Source organism: Aptenodytes patagonicus, chromosome 4, assembly GCF_965638725.1.
Source record: "Aptenodytes patagonicus chromosome 4, bAptPat1.pri.cur, whole genome shotgun sequence".
NCBI lineage: Eukaryota > Metazoa > Chordata > Aves > Sphenisciformes > Spheniscidae > Aptenodytes > Aptenodytes patagonicus.
In genome coordinates this window covers 32,219,805-32,233,387 of record NC_134952.1, presented here as the reverse complement: position 1 = coordinate 32,233,387, position 13,583 = coordinate 32,219,805, and the positions used below count along the sequence as shown (strand labels likewise).

The 13,583-nt window shown below is 40.0% G+C and overlaps 1 protein-coding gene across 1 annotated transcript in view; it reads right to left on the bottom strand.

Moving 5' to 3' along the window:
* Positions 1-13,583, bottom strand: part of PAICS (phosphoribosylaminoimidazole carboxylase and phosphoribosylaminoimidazolesuccinocarboxamide synthase) — a 42,164-nt gene that overhangs the window by 14,366 nt on the left and 14,215 nt on the right. The window contains exons 6-11 of the mRNA XM_076337527.1: positions 12,361-12,447; positions 8,939-9,010; positions 7,842-8,243; positions 6,320-6,385; positions 5,241-5,431; positions 681-901 (exon numbers count right to left, since the gene is read on the bottom strand). Of these exons, the coding sequence (XP_076193642.1) occupies positions 681-901; positions 5,241-5,431; positions 6,320-6,385; positions 7,842-8,243; positions 8,939-9,010; positions 12,361-12,447 (1,039 nt within the window). The remainder of the gene's footprint in view (positions 1-680; positions 902-5,240; positions 5,432-6,319; positions 6,386-7,841; positions 8,244-8,938; positions 9,011-12,360; positions 12,448-13,583) is intronic.

Sequence of the window (13,583 nt, the reverse complement as noted above, 5' to 3'; positions counted from 1 at the left end):
ACCAATGTAAGTTAGGAATTTTTACTTCTCTTTCAATCTAGTAGAATTGCCCATTGCTTCCCATTAGCCATCCTTCCAAATATCTACACTCAATATGACATAATGAAAGCGTTTATCTACATTTTATATACAACCTCTTGGTTACAAGATAGATTTTTTAAAAGGCTATTTAGCAAGCTATTGGTATCCTGTCTTACACCGTGAATCTTTAAAGCAAAAAGCTTGAAATCGCAATAGTATTTGGATGGGAATTTTCTGAGGAACATGGATATGCTACAGGTAATGATCCTGATAATTTGGTACATAACATATTTACCTCTTCATTTAATCTCAAGAATCCATTATGGGTTCAGCAGATTCCCCCATTCCCAGATGCAAAAACTGCAGTGTTAAATGTTTTAATTGTCTAAATGCCAAATTTTGTAATTAACTATTTCTATGTAAGTTCCCTATGGAGTATACTGGGTAAAATGTTCGTCTAGCTAGCGATTGAGTCTGTATGCTGTTTTACCAGAACATTCATGCTGTATGTGCTGGTAAAACATTCCTGGGTGCTTTCAGAGACACTTACTGAATGTGGATATAGTAACACTTCTAGTTCTACCTTGGTTTATGTTTATAGGCCGTTCTGTGCTGCTAGGTGCTGGCAGCCCAGTTTAATTACATGCCACAAAGCTTACTGCTGCAGGAAGGGAGGAGGAGCAAGACTTTTTTGCTGTGGTGAGCTGTTATATCCGCTCGGTTGTTTTACGTAACTTCCTGCAGGGCTCAGGTTCCTGCATGCTCGTTTTCGGAAAGTGAAGATAAGCCAGATTTCCATTCTAACCAAGTTCAAATCTCTTAGATGTGTCACAAAATGCAGTTCAGTCTCAGGTCTTATCTCTGGATGTGGAGTAACTAACTGGAATGAGATAACGTAAGGAGGAGTGGAAAAACCAGGAGGGAAGTGGTGCCAAAATGTATATCCAAGAGGACGTTTTGGAGACAGCCATTATGTTCATTGTGGCCAACAGACTTTCCATTACATTAACCTAGCCATTGAGTTGGGTGAGACTGTTTGTTTTTCTTCACATTGACTGTAGCTAAGTCATCCATGTAGGCATGATACAGCTCTCCAGTAATTTTCACAGGATTGCTCTGTTGGCTTGTCTGTCCATACCTTAAATTTGAGCCTAATGCGTGGAGGGAGAGTTGCATACAGCATGGGAGGTTCATGCTGGGTAGTTCAGTTCAAATAAACCGTCCTGGCTGCTCTTTCTGCCGTGTCTTACACTACTTTCTTTGAACTTAAAAAAGCAAGGTTGTTTGGAGGGGCTTTTTATTAGGTTAACTTTAGTTTAAATCAGTTCTGTCAGTTGGTTAACTACTTGGCCACATGAGTGCTTGTGCCAACACAAAGGAGACCTTGCTGCAGGAGAAGGAACAAAGGGTGAGAGTTTGGAGGGATTGTCTTTTAAGCCAACAGTGATGCTGATAGTGCTTGTGGATCCATCAACAATGCAAGCATTTCTGCTCCCTGAAGCTCATTCTCCACGCATTTGGCCCAAATATAGTTTTGTCTACCAGGAAAATCTAAATGGGGCATTCAGAGGACTTTCCAGGGTAACAGCCCTATCAAAGACGTGTAAAGTGACCCATTCATCTCAGTGAATGAGAGTGCTTTAGAGAAGAATGGAACTTTTTAATATAGGTCAGAGTGGTGATTGCTCCATTTATCTGCCATACCTCAGAAATTTCAGTATTGCCATTTGCAAACTGGGGAGGAGACAGATTTGCCCTCACAGGGGAATCTGAATGGCCTCCTGGTAATAGTGCAGCTATTCGAGGAGGGAGAAGACCAAAGATCTCTGTTTTTATAGGATTGCTGCTCTTGCCATCATTACTTGGTGTTGGTTTTGATTCTTAAGCTGGATCATTTTCATGATGTAATTTATATTAAGATTCCCAGGAGCAGTTACATGGAAACAACTTGGTCTGGCCTTTCTGCTAAAAAGGACCATGTTGTGGATCTACATCTAAGAAGGCCTCTCCTCCCAAACCCTTTCAGTCCTACGGTAGTGCTCTCACACATAACCATTTAGCATGTGTCAGATGGTGTCCCAAGTTCCATTTAACTTGCCCATAAGTGTGCCTAGACTAAATATTGTGTGACTGTAATAAATGTAAAGCTGTGATCAGAGCAGAGCCACAGCACAAGCTCAAGCGGATATAAAAATACACTGGAAGGATGAGTTGGATTAACTAATGCTATTTTTGAAGGGACTTTTTTTGATAAATCCTTCACTCTAGCGACATTCTATTTAGCCCATTGTCACTACCCTGGGAGATGCTGTCAAGAGGAGACAGACCATAGCTCTAGACAACCGGAATTCTAAATGTGCGTCTCTAAGCAAAAAGTGATGTGGAATCATAACTACAACTGCAGCGAAGAAAGGTTGTCTTGATGCCACTTTGATTTATCTATCTCAGCATCCTACATATTCAAGTAAATTAATTGGTATCTGTATAAATGGGCATAGCACATAAATATTAGATGATGCCAAATGCCCCATGCACTTGACATTCTTACCATTTTTGACCAAAAATAAATGTGAACAGCAGGAAAGAAGAAGATAGCTTTCTGACAAAACAATTACAAAAAGCAAGCTATGCTTTGCAGCCACAAAGCAGAATGGAAGTGGAATTCCACATAAAGGGGAAGTCTACCTTCTTTGGACATTTGTTTGTCAGGTAAATCCCACTCTGGAAAGTTTTCTGAGGAAAAAAAAAACTTTTACTTGGAAAGCCACTTGTGTTCTTTTTTTTCCTGTCACTTCTTGCTTCATGTCTACCCTCTAGTGTTGATATGAACAGTTTCCAAGTAGAGACTGCAAGTGTGCTCTGCAATTCTCTGCTCTGACCTACCAAGAATTTAGACAGTCCTTTGCCTCAGTGCTTTTGTGCAGTTCTCACCTGAACAACAGCATTTAAAAACAGATACATATTTCTTGAAAGATCTGCTTATCTTAATGAATAAAATAAGTCTTTATTTTTTATTTTCTGGAAGAAGAGAAGGGGTTTTTGGGGACGTTGTATTGAATGACAGCAAAGTTTTGGAAAGATTGGGATCCCTGTGCATCACTCAGAATTTTAAGTGGTTTGTCTTCCTTGCAGTGCTAACTGCCTCCCTAAGGTTAGCCTTTCTTCTGCGAGGGCAGTCACACTGCAACAAAAACAACCTTTGAGCTGCTCAAAGTTAGGGCTAGCACAGCTGAGAACTTCCTGGGCTGCTTCAACTCACATAGAAAACCATTTGCTTTTTTTTTTTCCCAACTGGACTAGTCTTGTGTCAGGTTAGTGAGCTGAACTGGTTTATAGGGGATCCAGCAAGCATCAGATTGCTCCGAGTAGCATGGAGAAAAGGGGATCTTGTTGCAATGAGTTATCAAATCAGCTTCAGCTGCTTTATGCAACTTCAGCCTTGCGCTCATGGAACAGAGCAGGTAGAGCAGAACATGTAAGTGATCCATATTATTTCAGTACAGTTATTTTAAAAACTTAATTTAAATCTAAATTGAACTAAACTGTTTAAATGTACTAGAGTGAATTAGGGTTGGATCACACATTTTTCTGGTTCACATGTGGAAGGAGTAACCTCTGATTTTAGTGCTGCTAGGTATGGCGAGGTCTTCAGCTGGCTCAGCATGTTCTAGAAGGATACCTGACTGCCGTGATAGCAGGGACAGATCCCTTGTTCTCCTACCAAAGACAGAAGTTCTGTATGCAAGTACAATGTACAAGTTCAAGGATGTATCTTTGAACCAACTCATTGCAAAGAGAGAAGAAAGATTTTTAAACCAACGATAATACTAGTATTGCAAGCCAAAGAAGGTTTATACTGAGAAACTAATATGAAAAGTGGTAGATAAGCATACACTGGAACAACTGTATGTCTGTGACACTGTATAAATGAATACGATCAAAAAACTATGATTTTCTAGGGATCTTTCTCTGACTTCTCAGAATTGTTTTAAAAATGCTAGTCAAATGGCAGATAAAATCTACCTTGGTGGATATTATTTACCTTTGTAATGTCTCTCATAAAAGAATTAATAAGAAAATAATTAACGACAGAGCAGGAAACAAAGTACTATATCCAGTAATATTTTTGTGTAAGATTTTGTGAAGAGGGACTTGGGTGGAATTTAGGCCTCTCTGTATAGAAAAACCAAGCGGCTGTTGCTGCTGCAGTAGGGACTTGACTATTTGACTTCAGTCGTGCCCCTGTGTGTGCCCAGAACTGACCTAGCTTTGGCAGGGCTGTGTAGGTCTATGCCCAAACATGACTGAGATCCAGAAATGAGTTGTTCTGCTTGAATACACTGAAAGGAAGACCCAGGAAGTGCATGCCTTGCAGGCAGTACCGGCTGTAGAGTTCTTACACAATCACAAACTGACGTAGTGACTAGTAGGATTCTGCAGAGGAACAGTTAGTTATGGCATGGCATTTGTCACTTACCATGTCATTGTTCCCTGCACTGTTTCTATGTTTTCTGTACTTCATTTGGTTACTGAACAAGGCAGACCCCTTGCCCAGTACAGAACAGGGACCAGAACCCATGCCTGCCCCTTCTAGGTGGGCATCAACTTCGTGTACTTTCTTTCTGGCTCATTGAATTCTCCAGTTCATTGCTGCACAGTACCATACCTTCAGTGGGCAGATGGGGATGGTCCCCCATCCCAGCACAGGCAGGTGGTGAGGCTAGGAGGAGGGTAAATGCTGATAAAGGAATTAAGTGTTGTGTTTTCCCCACCAGCCTTGCCTAACCAAAAAGAAGTTCTCTTATGGCTTCAACTGTTTGGTTAATTGCAGAGGACTAACTTGCTAGGAAGGTCATAGAGATGGTAATTGGAAATGATGGGATGAAATTTTAACTGTACGTGTTTTCTTTGATCAGTTAAAGTGTTATTTTCTTTCAATTAAGCCTGTTAATTGTGGCATGTAAGTGAGCCAAGGCATGTAGGCAGAGGTTATATCTTTTATTAGACTAACTGACGTCACTGCTAAAAGCTCATAGTTAAAGATTATGATGGGAACTCATACCTTGTTTTAGTTTAAATGACTGAAGGTGAATATATTAAAGGGGAGCAAGCATGTACAAATGTGGGTGACCTACACTGATAAATAAGTCTATTTAATTTCTTACTATCTGAGAGAATCTCTTTGCATGCTAATTTCGTAGAAAGTTCATTAAACCAACCTGTTGTATGGCTGATGGATCAGCATACAGCTGTGTTCTGTTGAGGTCTTGCATTTCTTCCTGCTTACAAAGCCTTTCTAACAGTAACCTTTTGCCTTCTGTTACTGTGTGCACTCTCTCTGTTAATAGTTTTTGGAAGTGGAGTATGGTGTTTTCAGAAGCACTTTTCTTAAGTGGAACAGGTGACACCTCTGTGGACAAAAGCAAAATATGTAGTTAGAGTGCACAAGTCAATGAACTGCTGACACTGAAGTTTAGCACATGCTAGATTTTCCTAATGTTGTCCTTCTGTTACACTCTGTTGCAGGTGTTGCCTGGTGTTGTGTCATTGTATAACAGCGAGTAGGAATGAAGCAGACCTTGTAAAAATCACTCATATTTGAAACTTTCAGCTTTGCCTAGCTACTGACTTCTGCAAGACGTACTTATCTAATAGGCAATAAATGAAAGTATATTTAATCACACAGAGTTAGTCCTGTTAGTATAGTTTGTGATGGTGAACTGAGCAGGTTGAATTCAGAAATGTTGTGGTGTTTGGATCTGTTTGTGTTCATCTGTCTGTAGACAAGACATCATTTTGGCATTAAAAATAGGGGTGAGCCTCCTAAAAACTAAGTTTGTCATCCCTCATTGTTGGACATTTTGATTATTGAGAGCCTGACAATTCTGCCAGGAAGAAAAATAAGCTCCTGACCTTTCCTATATCAGATTACATGCCGCATATTTCTATCCATCCCTTCATTGCTCTCTCTCAGTGATTCTATACCATACCATTTTTAAAATATTTTTTTTTCTTTTTCTTGCACTTGATTCTTACAAATCAAAGAAGTATTTCCTGATGTTTACCTCATTTATACCAGGGATGAGGACTGAAATAAAGAAATTGCAGTTTTCCTTAGGCCCACATTTTTATCAGGACTCTTCTTTTGCAGATTGTTGAGGGTGAGAAGAATGTTGGTTTGGAGCTTGGTGTTAAGTTCTAGGATTTTTTTTTTTAACTGTTTGAGTACTGGCAACTAGAATCTGGCATCCAAATCAACAGCAGTGTATAGATGCTTTAAAAAGTCAAGGGCTCTTACCATCATTCCAAGTTTTTCTCTTGATACTCAAGGATCCTGTGTTTGCTGTAACATCTCCCACTGAAACTTAGAAGAGAAAAGCAAGGTGACTATTTTGCAGAGATTCTCAAAGCACAGTCAGTCACACACCAAAAAGCTTTACACTACAAAAGCAAATGCATTGGGACAAGTGACCTGGAACAATGAGAATCTTCTAGAAAAGAATCTTCTAGGTGCTGGGTTGGCACACAAAGTCAGGGTGGAGACACATTTATTTGGCAGATGCCTGGAACAGCTTAATAACTAAAACTTCTTTTCTGGAAGGTTATTGTTTTACTGTCTGCTGCATCAGCATTCACAGCACAGATTACACAGTCCTTTTCCAGCATGCTAAAATGTAAAACAGCCAGGTTGGCTTGAATATTCACGGTGTTGACAAATCCCATTCACGGAGAGCAGAAATGAGCAGTAATATCTTCAGTTTCTGGATTTGGAAGAAAATGTCTGTCTTAAGAATGTGATCGAGCACAAGAATGAGGCAGGTGAGAAGGAGTGGTGTCATCCCATGGCTGTGTGGATGTCATTCCAGCCTCAACTAATGGCACTACCGTACAGTGCCCTTGGACACCGCATTAGGGCTCTGATTCATGACTGAGGACAGCTGGCTTAAGGATGGCTCCAGCGGTTCCTGCTCAAGCTGTCCACCTGGCCTCTGCTGCAGAAATGGTTCAAGTCCTCAACTAACATTTGTGACGTTGCAAATTATTATCTAAGATATTGAGAAAAATCAGAATCAGTTCTGGTTTACTGTAACTCACTGAGCTCTAAGCTGCAGTGGTTAAGTTGCTTCTACAAGAGCATCTGATCTGCCTGGAGCAGGGGCAGGTGCCCCTGGGAGCTGGAGCAGCTGGCCAGTCATGAGAACCCTTACAGGAGAGACAAGGTTAGCTGTGTGGTTCCCAGATCAGAGGTCTTTTGATACTAAAATAGAAACAAACTCCATTCAGAAAACTGATTCTGCTTTAGCAAAATTAATACAATAATTACAAATGCTCAAATAAACATCACTGCCCTGGATTTTTCTCTCTCTTGACTGTGGTGTGAATTGAATTAATGAAGTTTGCTGTTTTGGAGTCTTTGCACTCGGCTTGATTGTTACAGATTTCCGCAGTTCTAAATGGTATGAGCTTGCAGCTCTCTATCCATAAGACTTTACATGCCTGCTAGATCACCTCTAAAACCTGCCACGTTTTCTAGCACCATTTCACTGTATCTCACTTAAGCTTCCAAAAGCACAGAGATTCTCCAATAACATCGAACGCTTCAGGTGCTTTCACTTTTTGTTAATGTTCTCACTCGTAAACTCCTCCAAAGACCATTTCCGTTCGCTGAGTATTGCCCACGTGACCATGCAGATACAGGTTCTTCAGTTATTTTCCCTCCCCATTCTGGCCACATATTTCACCCCTACAGCATGGGTCAACAGGCTACTTTAAGTTTCATTTTTTTAAGCGCTTTATCTCATCACCGAAGTTTTTAGTACCTGATAGGAGACTTGAACTTTCACATCCCCAGCTCGAGGGACCCAGAGGCTGTCTTCTTAAGATACAGTCAACTTCATCGTAAAATCTCATTTTTCTCCTGGGATTACCAAGATGCTCATTTTCCTTCTGCAGTGCGCGGTATTCATATTTTAGGTTCTTGTATTTTGTGCGACATTGTTTCCAGTCTCTGTCTATGCCACGTTTCATTAACCTTCTGGCAATTTCCTCAAATATTTCTTTATTTCTTGTGGCCCCTTCAAGCATTTGTTGTATCTTTTCATCTGACCATATGTTTATCAGAGCTCTGACTTCATTATCACTCCAGTGTTTTCCTGCTCCAGTATCATTAACTGTAATAACTTTAAAGTGATTTTGTGCTTCTTCCAAGGGAATGTGATTGTCTGAAAATTTAAACGAAACAACTGAGTATTGCTGAATATACATACATTAAAGTGTAATTGTAGCTAATGATTTGGTAACGAGCTGAAGGATTAATTAATGTTTATAACAATCTCTTGTTACGAAAACCTTTTAACTTTACAATGTTAATATGCATACATGATTACATTTATCTTAAGTATGCAAAATATGTAGCAAGTGAAATCTCATGTTTCTCCAAGGCATCTAAAATTCCACATTTTGTCAGTGTAATTTTGTTGCTGCTGTTGTCAAATTAAAAACAGATGTATCCAAGTGGTACATGCAGGAAAGCAATAGGCCTTAAGCTTTAAAGCAACAAGATATCGGCATTGATAAGAAAATGGCTTTCTAGTATGGTTTCAAATTAGAATGGCAAGGCAAAATAATATCATGCAAGCGAAAATGCTACTGGGGATTCAATAGAAGAAAAAAATTTTACCTACAAATTCAGAAGTAGGCAGATGCTGCTCATCAGGTAAGTATAGAATGCAGTTTTGCTCATGACAGGGAATTAGAGCTATAAAACTAATTTTTAAGTTTAATGATAAAGCTAGACTGGAGTCAGAAGTAAAAAAGTAGAGCTGTGTTTACAGTAGGGATCTGGTTGCTCCAGCTTTGGTACTGAAATTACAATGCAATTTTGTTTCAGAATAAAAGCATGGAAATTAATACTCACCTGTCCCAACCATCCGTTTTGCTACTGGTGTACAAGATCTGTCTTCTGAGGTAGTGCTTATAGAATCATCATCTATAGAAACACACAGTTTTAAATAAAATAGACTTGGTCTTAGACAACTAAATTGCTAATGTTATTGTCATCTTCTTCAGGTAACACCTATCTTCAGTTAAAAATGTAACCCATTAGTGTAACCCATTATCACATTATAACAAGCCTTCTGCCACATGCCTTCCTAAATCAAATTATTTAGTGGCATTACTCGTAAGCCGTCTTTCTTTCTGCCCCCGCATTACCCAAAAGGTAGCTGTGGATACAACACATTTAAAATACTTGATTAAACACGTAGGCATACGTGGATGGTTTGTATCTCATGTATAAGTCAATTTGCATAACATGTTTGTACACATTTATCAGCACAGGTATGCCTTCCAGGTTTTTTTCCTAGGCGATGTGGGTGGGGCAGGCTTGGTGAGGCTTTGGTGCCATTTGTAAGGGCACGCGTCTGCGGATTCACTCACGCCTAACAGGGCTTGGACTGCAGCCTTTCCCTTCGTGGGGTCATGCATGCGCCCCCACTGCTGTCGTGAAATGAGCAGGGACTCGGGCCCTAGAAGACCGTTGTCCCCCTCTCGAGTTTGGAAGCTGTGCACGTGATTCGGATGCGATGGGGAGGAGTGAGAGGCAGAGGCACCTGTCGGCAGACCTGCATGCAGCGTGGTTTTGCATAAGCTGCATTTCCTACCGCTGATGAGGCTTTTCTCAGATCTTTGTGAGTTTCCCTGGTACAGCAGAAAGAAACTGAAAAGAGACCTTTGCTCCTTATTCCTACTTGGTCTCCTCTATTCAGGACTCCTTTTTACCACAAAAAAATAAGTGTTTTAGAGTCCATTTTAGTAAGCTGCCATGGTGGGTTTCAAAGCTGGGCATTGAGGCATGCCTCTCCCTGATTCTGGGCGGGGAGGTATGTTAGGTTTTGTGGGGAAGGTTGCATGCTTTTGCCTTCCTTTAGAAGACAGCCATGTTTGTTTACTTTTGGGTGAAAGGCTAGTAGTGTCTGATTCAGAGCTTTTGTGATGGAGATAACATAAACAGAAGAAAAACTGGAAAACAAACAATTCATTAATGCTTTTGTGGAAGTCTTTAGCCTCAGCTTAAATTGCACTTTCTATGTGTAGGGGTGGCTCTATCCGAAACTATTCTATGTGGCTTAAATAATGAAACAGGGAAGACAGAAGAACTGTTTTTTATTCTACCAGCATCTGAATTATCTTCAAAATTCCATCTCTAACAGGATAGAAACATCATTATATTATTTTTCTCCATGTCTACATGCCAGGTTTTTTTTCCCTCTGCAGAGCTGAGATTGTAATAGCTTTGCACTCTTTCACAGCATAAAAAATATTCCCTTCAGAAATAAAATTCAGAAGCCCTCAGAATTCTTGAAATCATCTATGGACATCAAAGCCCAGCTCTGCTGACTCTGGGCTCATTTTCTCATGCTTGGACTTCTCTGAGGCTGAAAGTTCGCTTTTGTGTGGAATTACTTTTTGGGTTGGGAGGTCGAGAAAGGTTAGTTCTCATCATTTTGGTAGGGGATGTCGTAGACCAATTATCTTCAATATTGTTTTCAGTAAAGGGTAGAAGTAAGTATTCCTTATATGTTTTGAAAAACTGAATGCATGGTTTAGACTCTGTTAGAAATGAGAGATTGTTGGTAAATAAGCAGTGGTTCATTTGATGAGCTATCTATAATGGTACTTGCTAACGTGCACAGAGTAGTACTTGGAATTCATATTTGCTTTATAACTTGCTTTCTCTTAAGTGATTTGACAAATACTTGTTTTCATAAGCCATATGCAGGAATACATTTTATACCTATGGAAAACTTAGAAGCAGAAATTATACTCTCATAAGCATGTGTGTGTGATTTACTTGGGGTACTAGAAATAAAGTGTTTTTTCATAAATAGGGTACCCCATAACTCTTAAGAAAATTCTTACATCTTCCTTTAACACTTGCAGCTATTGGAAATACAACCTTGGGCCGAAATGGAGCAGCAGGTTTACTCCCGGGCTCTTGAGTGATTTAAAAAAAAAAAAAAACAAAAACAACTATTACCAAAAAACCCCATGGCTTTTATTTATGTGCTTGTTCTCTCAACCACGCTGGCTCTCTAATCTCTTTCTGCCTTTGGCAATGGCACTTGTGTACTGCTGACTTGTGTGATTACTATCCTCAATTGGATATTACATGACAGGAACAGGGAATTTGTGTGTATAAGGCAGTCAGTTGATTTGCATGACATTTTATTCTGTGTCATTCTGTATGAACTCTTCTCTTTGCATTAGTGTGACCTCACTATGTCTCTGAACTTTCAGGGACACAGCTTTACTTTATCCTCCATGTAACTTGTGTTTCTGTGTGTCATCGCTGTGATAGCATTGCTCTGATGTTGCCCTCAGTGTCATACTCCTTACAGTTGTCTTTCATAATCAAGATCAGCCCATGCAAACAGTTGTAAAAGCTGTGTTGGATAGGGTGTCTCAACACCCAAACTCCAGATAACTATAATTGCTGGGAAGGAAGCTCTTGCCTGGATCACAGAAATACTGATGCGTACAATAGAAATATTTTTATGGTAGTAACTTTCAGTGTAAAAGGGCAAAGAATTGTTGTGCACAGAATCATTATAACAGAATTTTTTATTCTTTCCATTAACTTCTGGGTGTAAACAGCAGTACCGTAAAGTATATTTTGATCCAGGATGTCAGGTCAATAGATTCCAATGTCATCGTTATTTCCTCTGATGCCTTTTTTTCATGACCTTCCATGGTGTCTATGCTCATTTATTCCAGAAGATTAATATCCCTACTGTATTCTAATGTTAAATTTCAACATTTTTAATAAAACAAATCTCCTGAATACTTGTCATTGAATGTATGACTTCTACATATTGCTGAGGCTCTGATTTCAGTTTTACTTGTAAAATAATTCAGAATACCTATGGCAATTGTTTGATAGTGAATAGTCTGAAATTAAATGCACTGTCATGAAGTAGTTTGAAAAGACAGACAAGGCATAAAATGTTCAGTGTTTCTGAGACAGCTATTTAGGTTTCCAGTTTATCCTCTCTAGCCACTGTGTATGAAAAAGAACAGTATTTGCTACAATCAAATGCAGACTTACCACATCTAGCATAATAAGGAGGATGTTGTCTGGGAAAATAAGATCTTGTTATTAATTGGGGGAAGGAGAAATAAGTGTTTATGCATTTTTGCACTACGATTTCAAACATAAAACAGATTTTATCATAACCTAGAAGCAGAATGAGTATAATGTGTAGGAATAACATACGAACCTGCAGTTCCCAGTAAAGTAGAATGTGCTGTTATAACCATCAAGACACAGTCTTGACCTACCTATGTCAATCGTCTCCTTCTTTATTTGTGTAGCTCCCAGAGCTGCCGGGATGGAGTTGGCAAAGTTCCCCTCATCTTCAATGATTTCTGTAAAAAAAAAAATTTACAGAGTTCTTATTAACTAAACAAGGTCTTGAGTTATGTCTTGAGGATCGCTAACTTCAGAATGCCATTAATAACTGTTATTAAAGATTTCGTCTCTTGATACATTAAAGCTGCCATTTCTCTGCAGTTGTGGGCTTAAGAGCACAGTGTATGCACTTATATATTAAAATAAATCCAGAACACTACGTAACAGCTGCATAATATAAGTTTATGGATTAAATGTGCAAACTCTGAAGCTATTTAAACCCAAATCAGAATTTGTAGAATGGTTTGCTGATTGTGGTTGTAAGATATGTAGTAGCTGGTGAACCTTTATGCAGCAGAACAGGCAAGATGGTGACTTTCATAAGGGGTGCTTCAGTACGTACTGAAATTATTGAAAGACTCCCAAGCGACTGATGCCAAGAGTCACTGAATTAGCCCCAAAAGGGACAAGGGTCCTGACATTGCATCAGGGTGCTGTGCCTGGATGACTGAGCTGCAAGGCTGCCCGCATGATAAAGACAAAGTACTAAATGCCTGTCCTGAGAGCATCCCCCCATCTGTGGCTTGCGAGGGCTTTACGTCACACAGCTGGGCCCCCGGCTCCAGGCATGGTGACAGAGGTGTCCCTGGGCTCCCCTCCACAGGGAGGAGATCTCTGCTCCTCTGCCATTGGCCCTCCGGTGTTTAAGGGGGAACTCCACCCCTCCGCCCTGGGATGGACAGATGGACGGATGGACAGGCGGATGATGCAAGTGGTCTTTCCGATCCTCGTTTCCAGGTGAGGACACTGCTGTACAGAGATTAAATGGTGAAGGCCACACTGTGGATCGATGACAGCAGTTGCTGGCTCCCAGCCTCTTCTCAGTCCATTCAAGAATATTGCCCCTAAACATTGAGCAATAAAGCATGTTCTAGAGCCATTTTATTAAAAATTACCCCCCAAATCAATACGGCCTTGTTTGCATGAGACGTTCTTTATGATGTGACCAGCATCATGCGCCTTTTTATTTTTTTTCCTTGGCGAGCCAAGAATGTGGGTAGGGAGCCTGGCTTTTTTTCTAAGCCACCGTGCTGAGTTTTTTGGGGGAGAGCATGAGGAGAGCAAGACTGAGCCAAATAGAATGAACCATCAA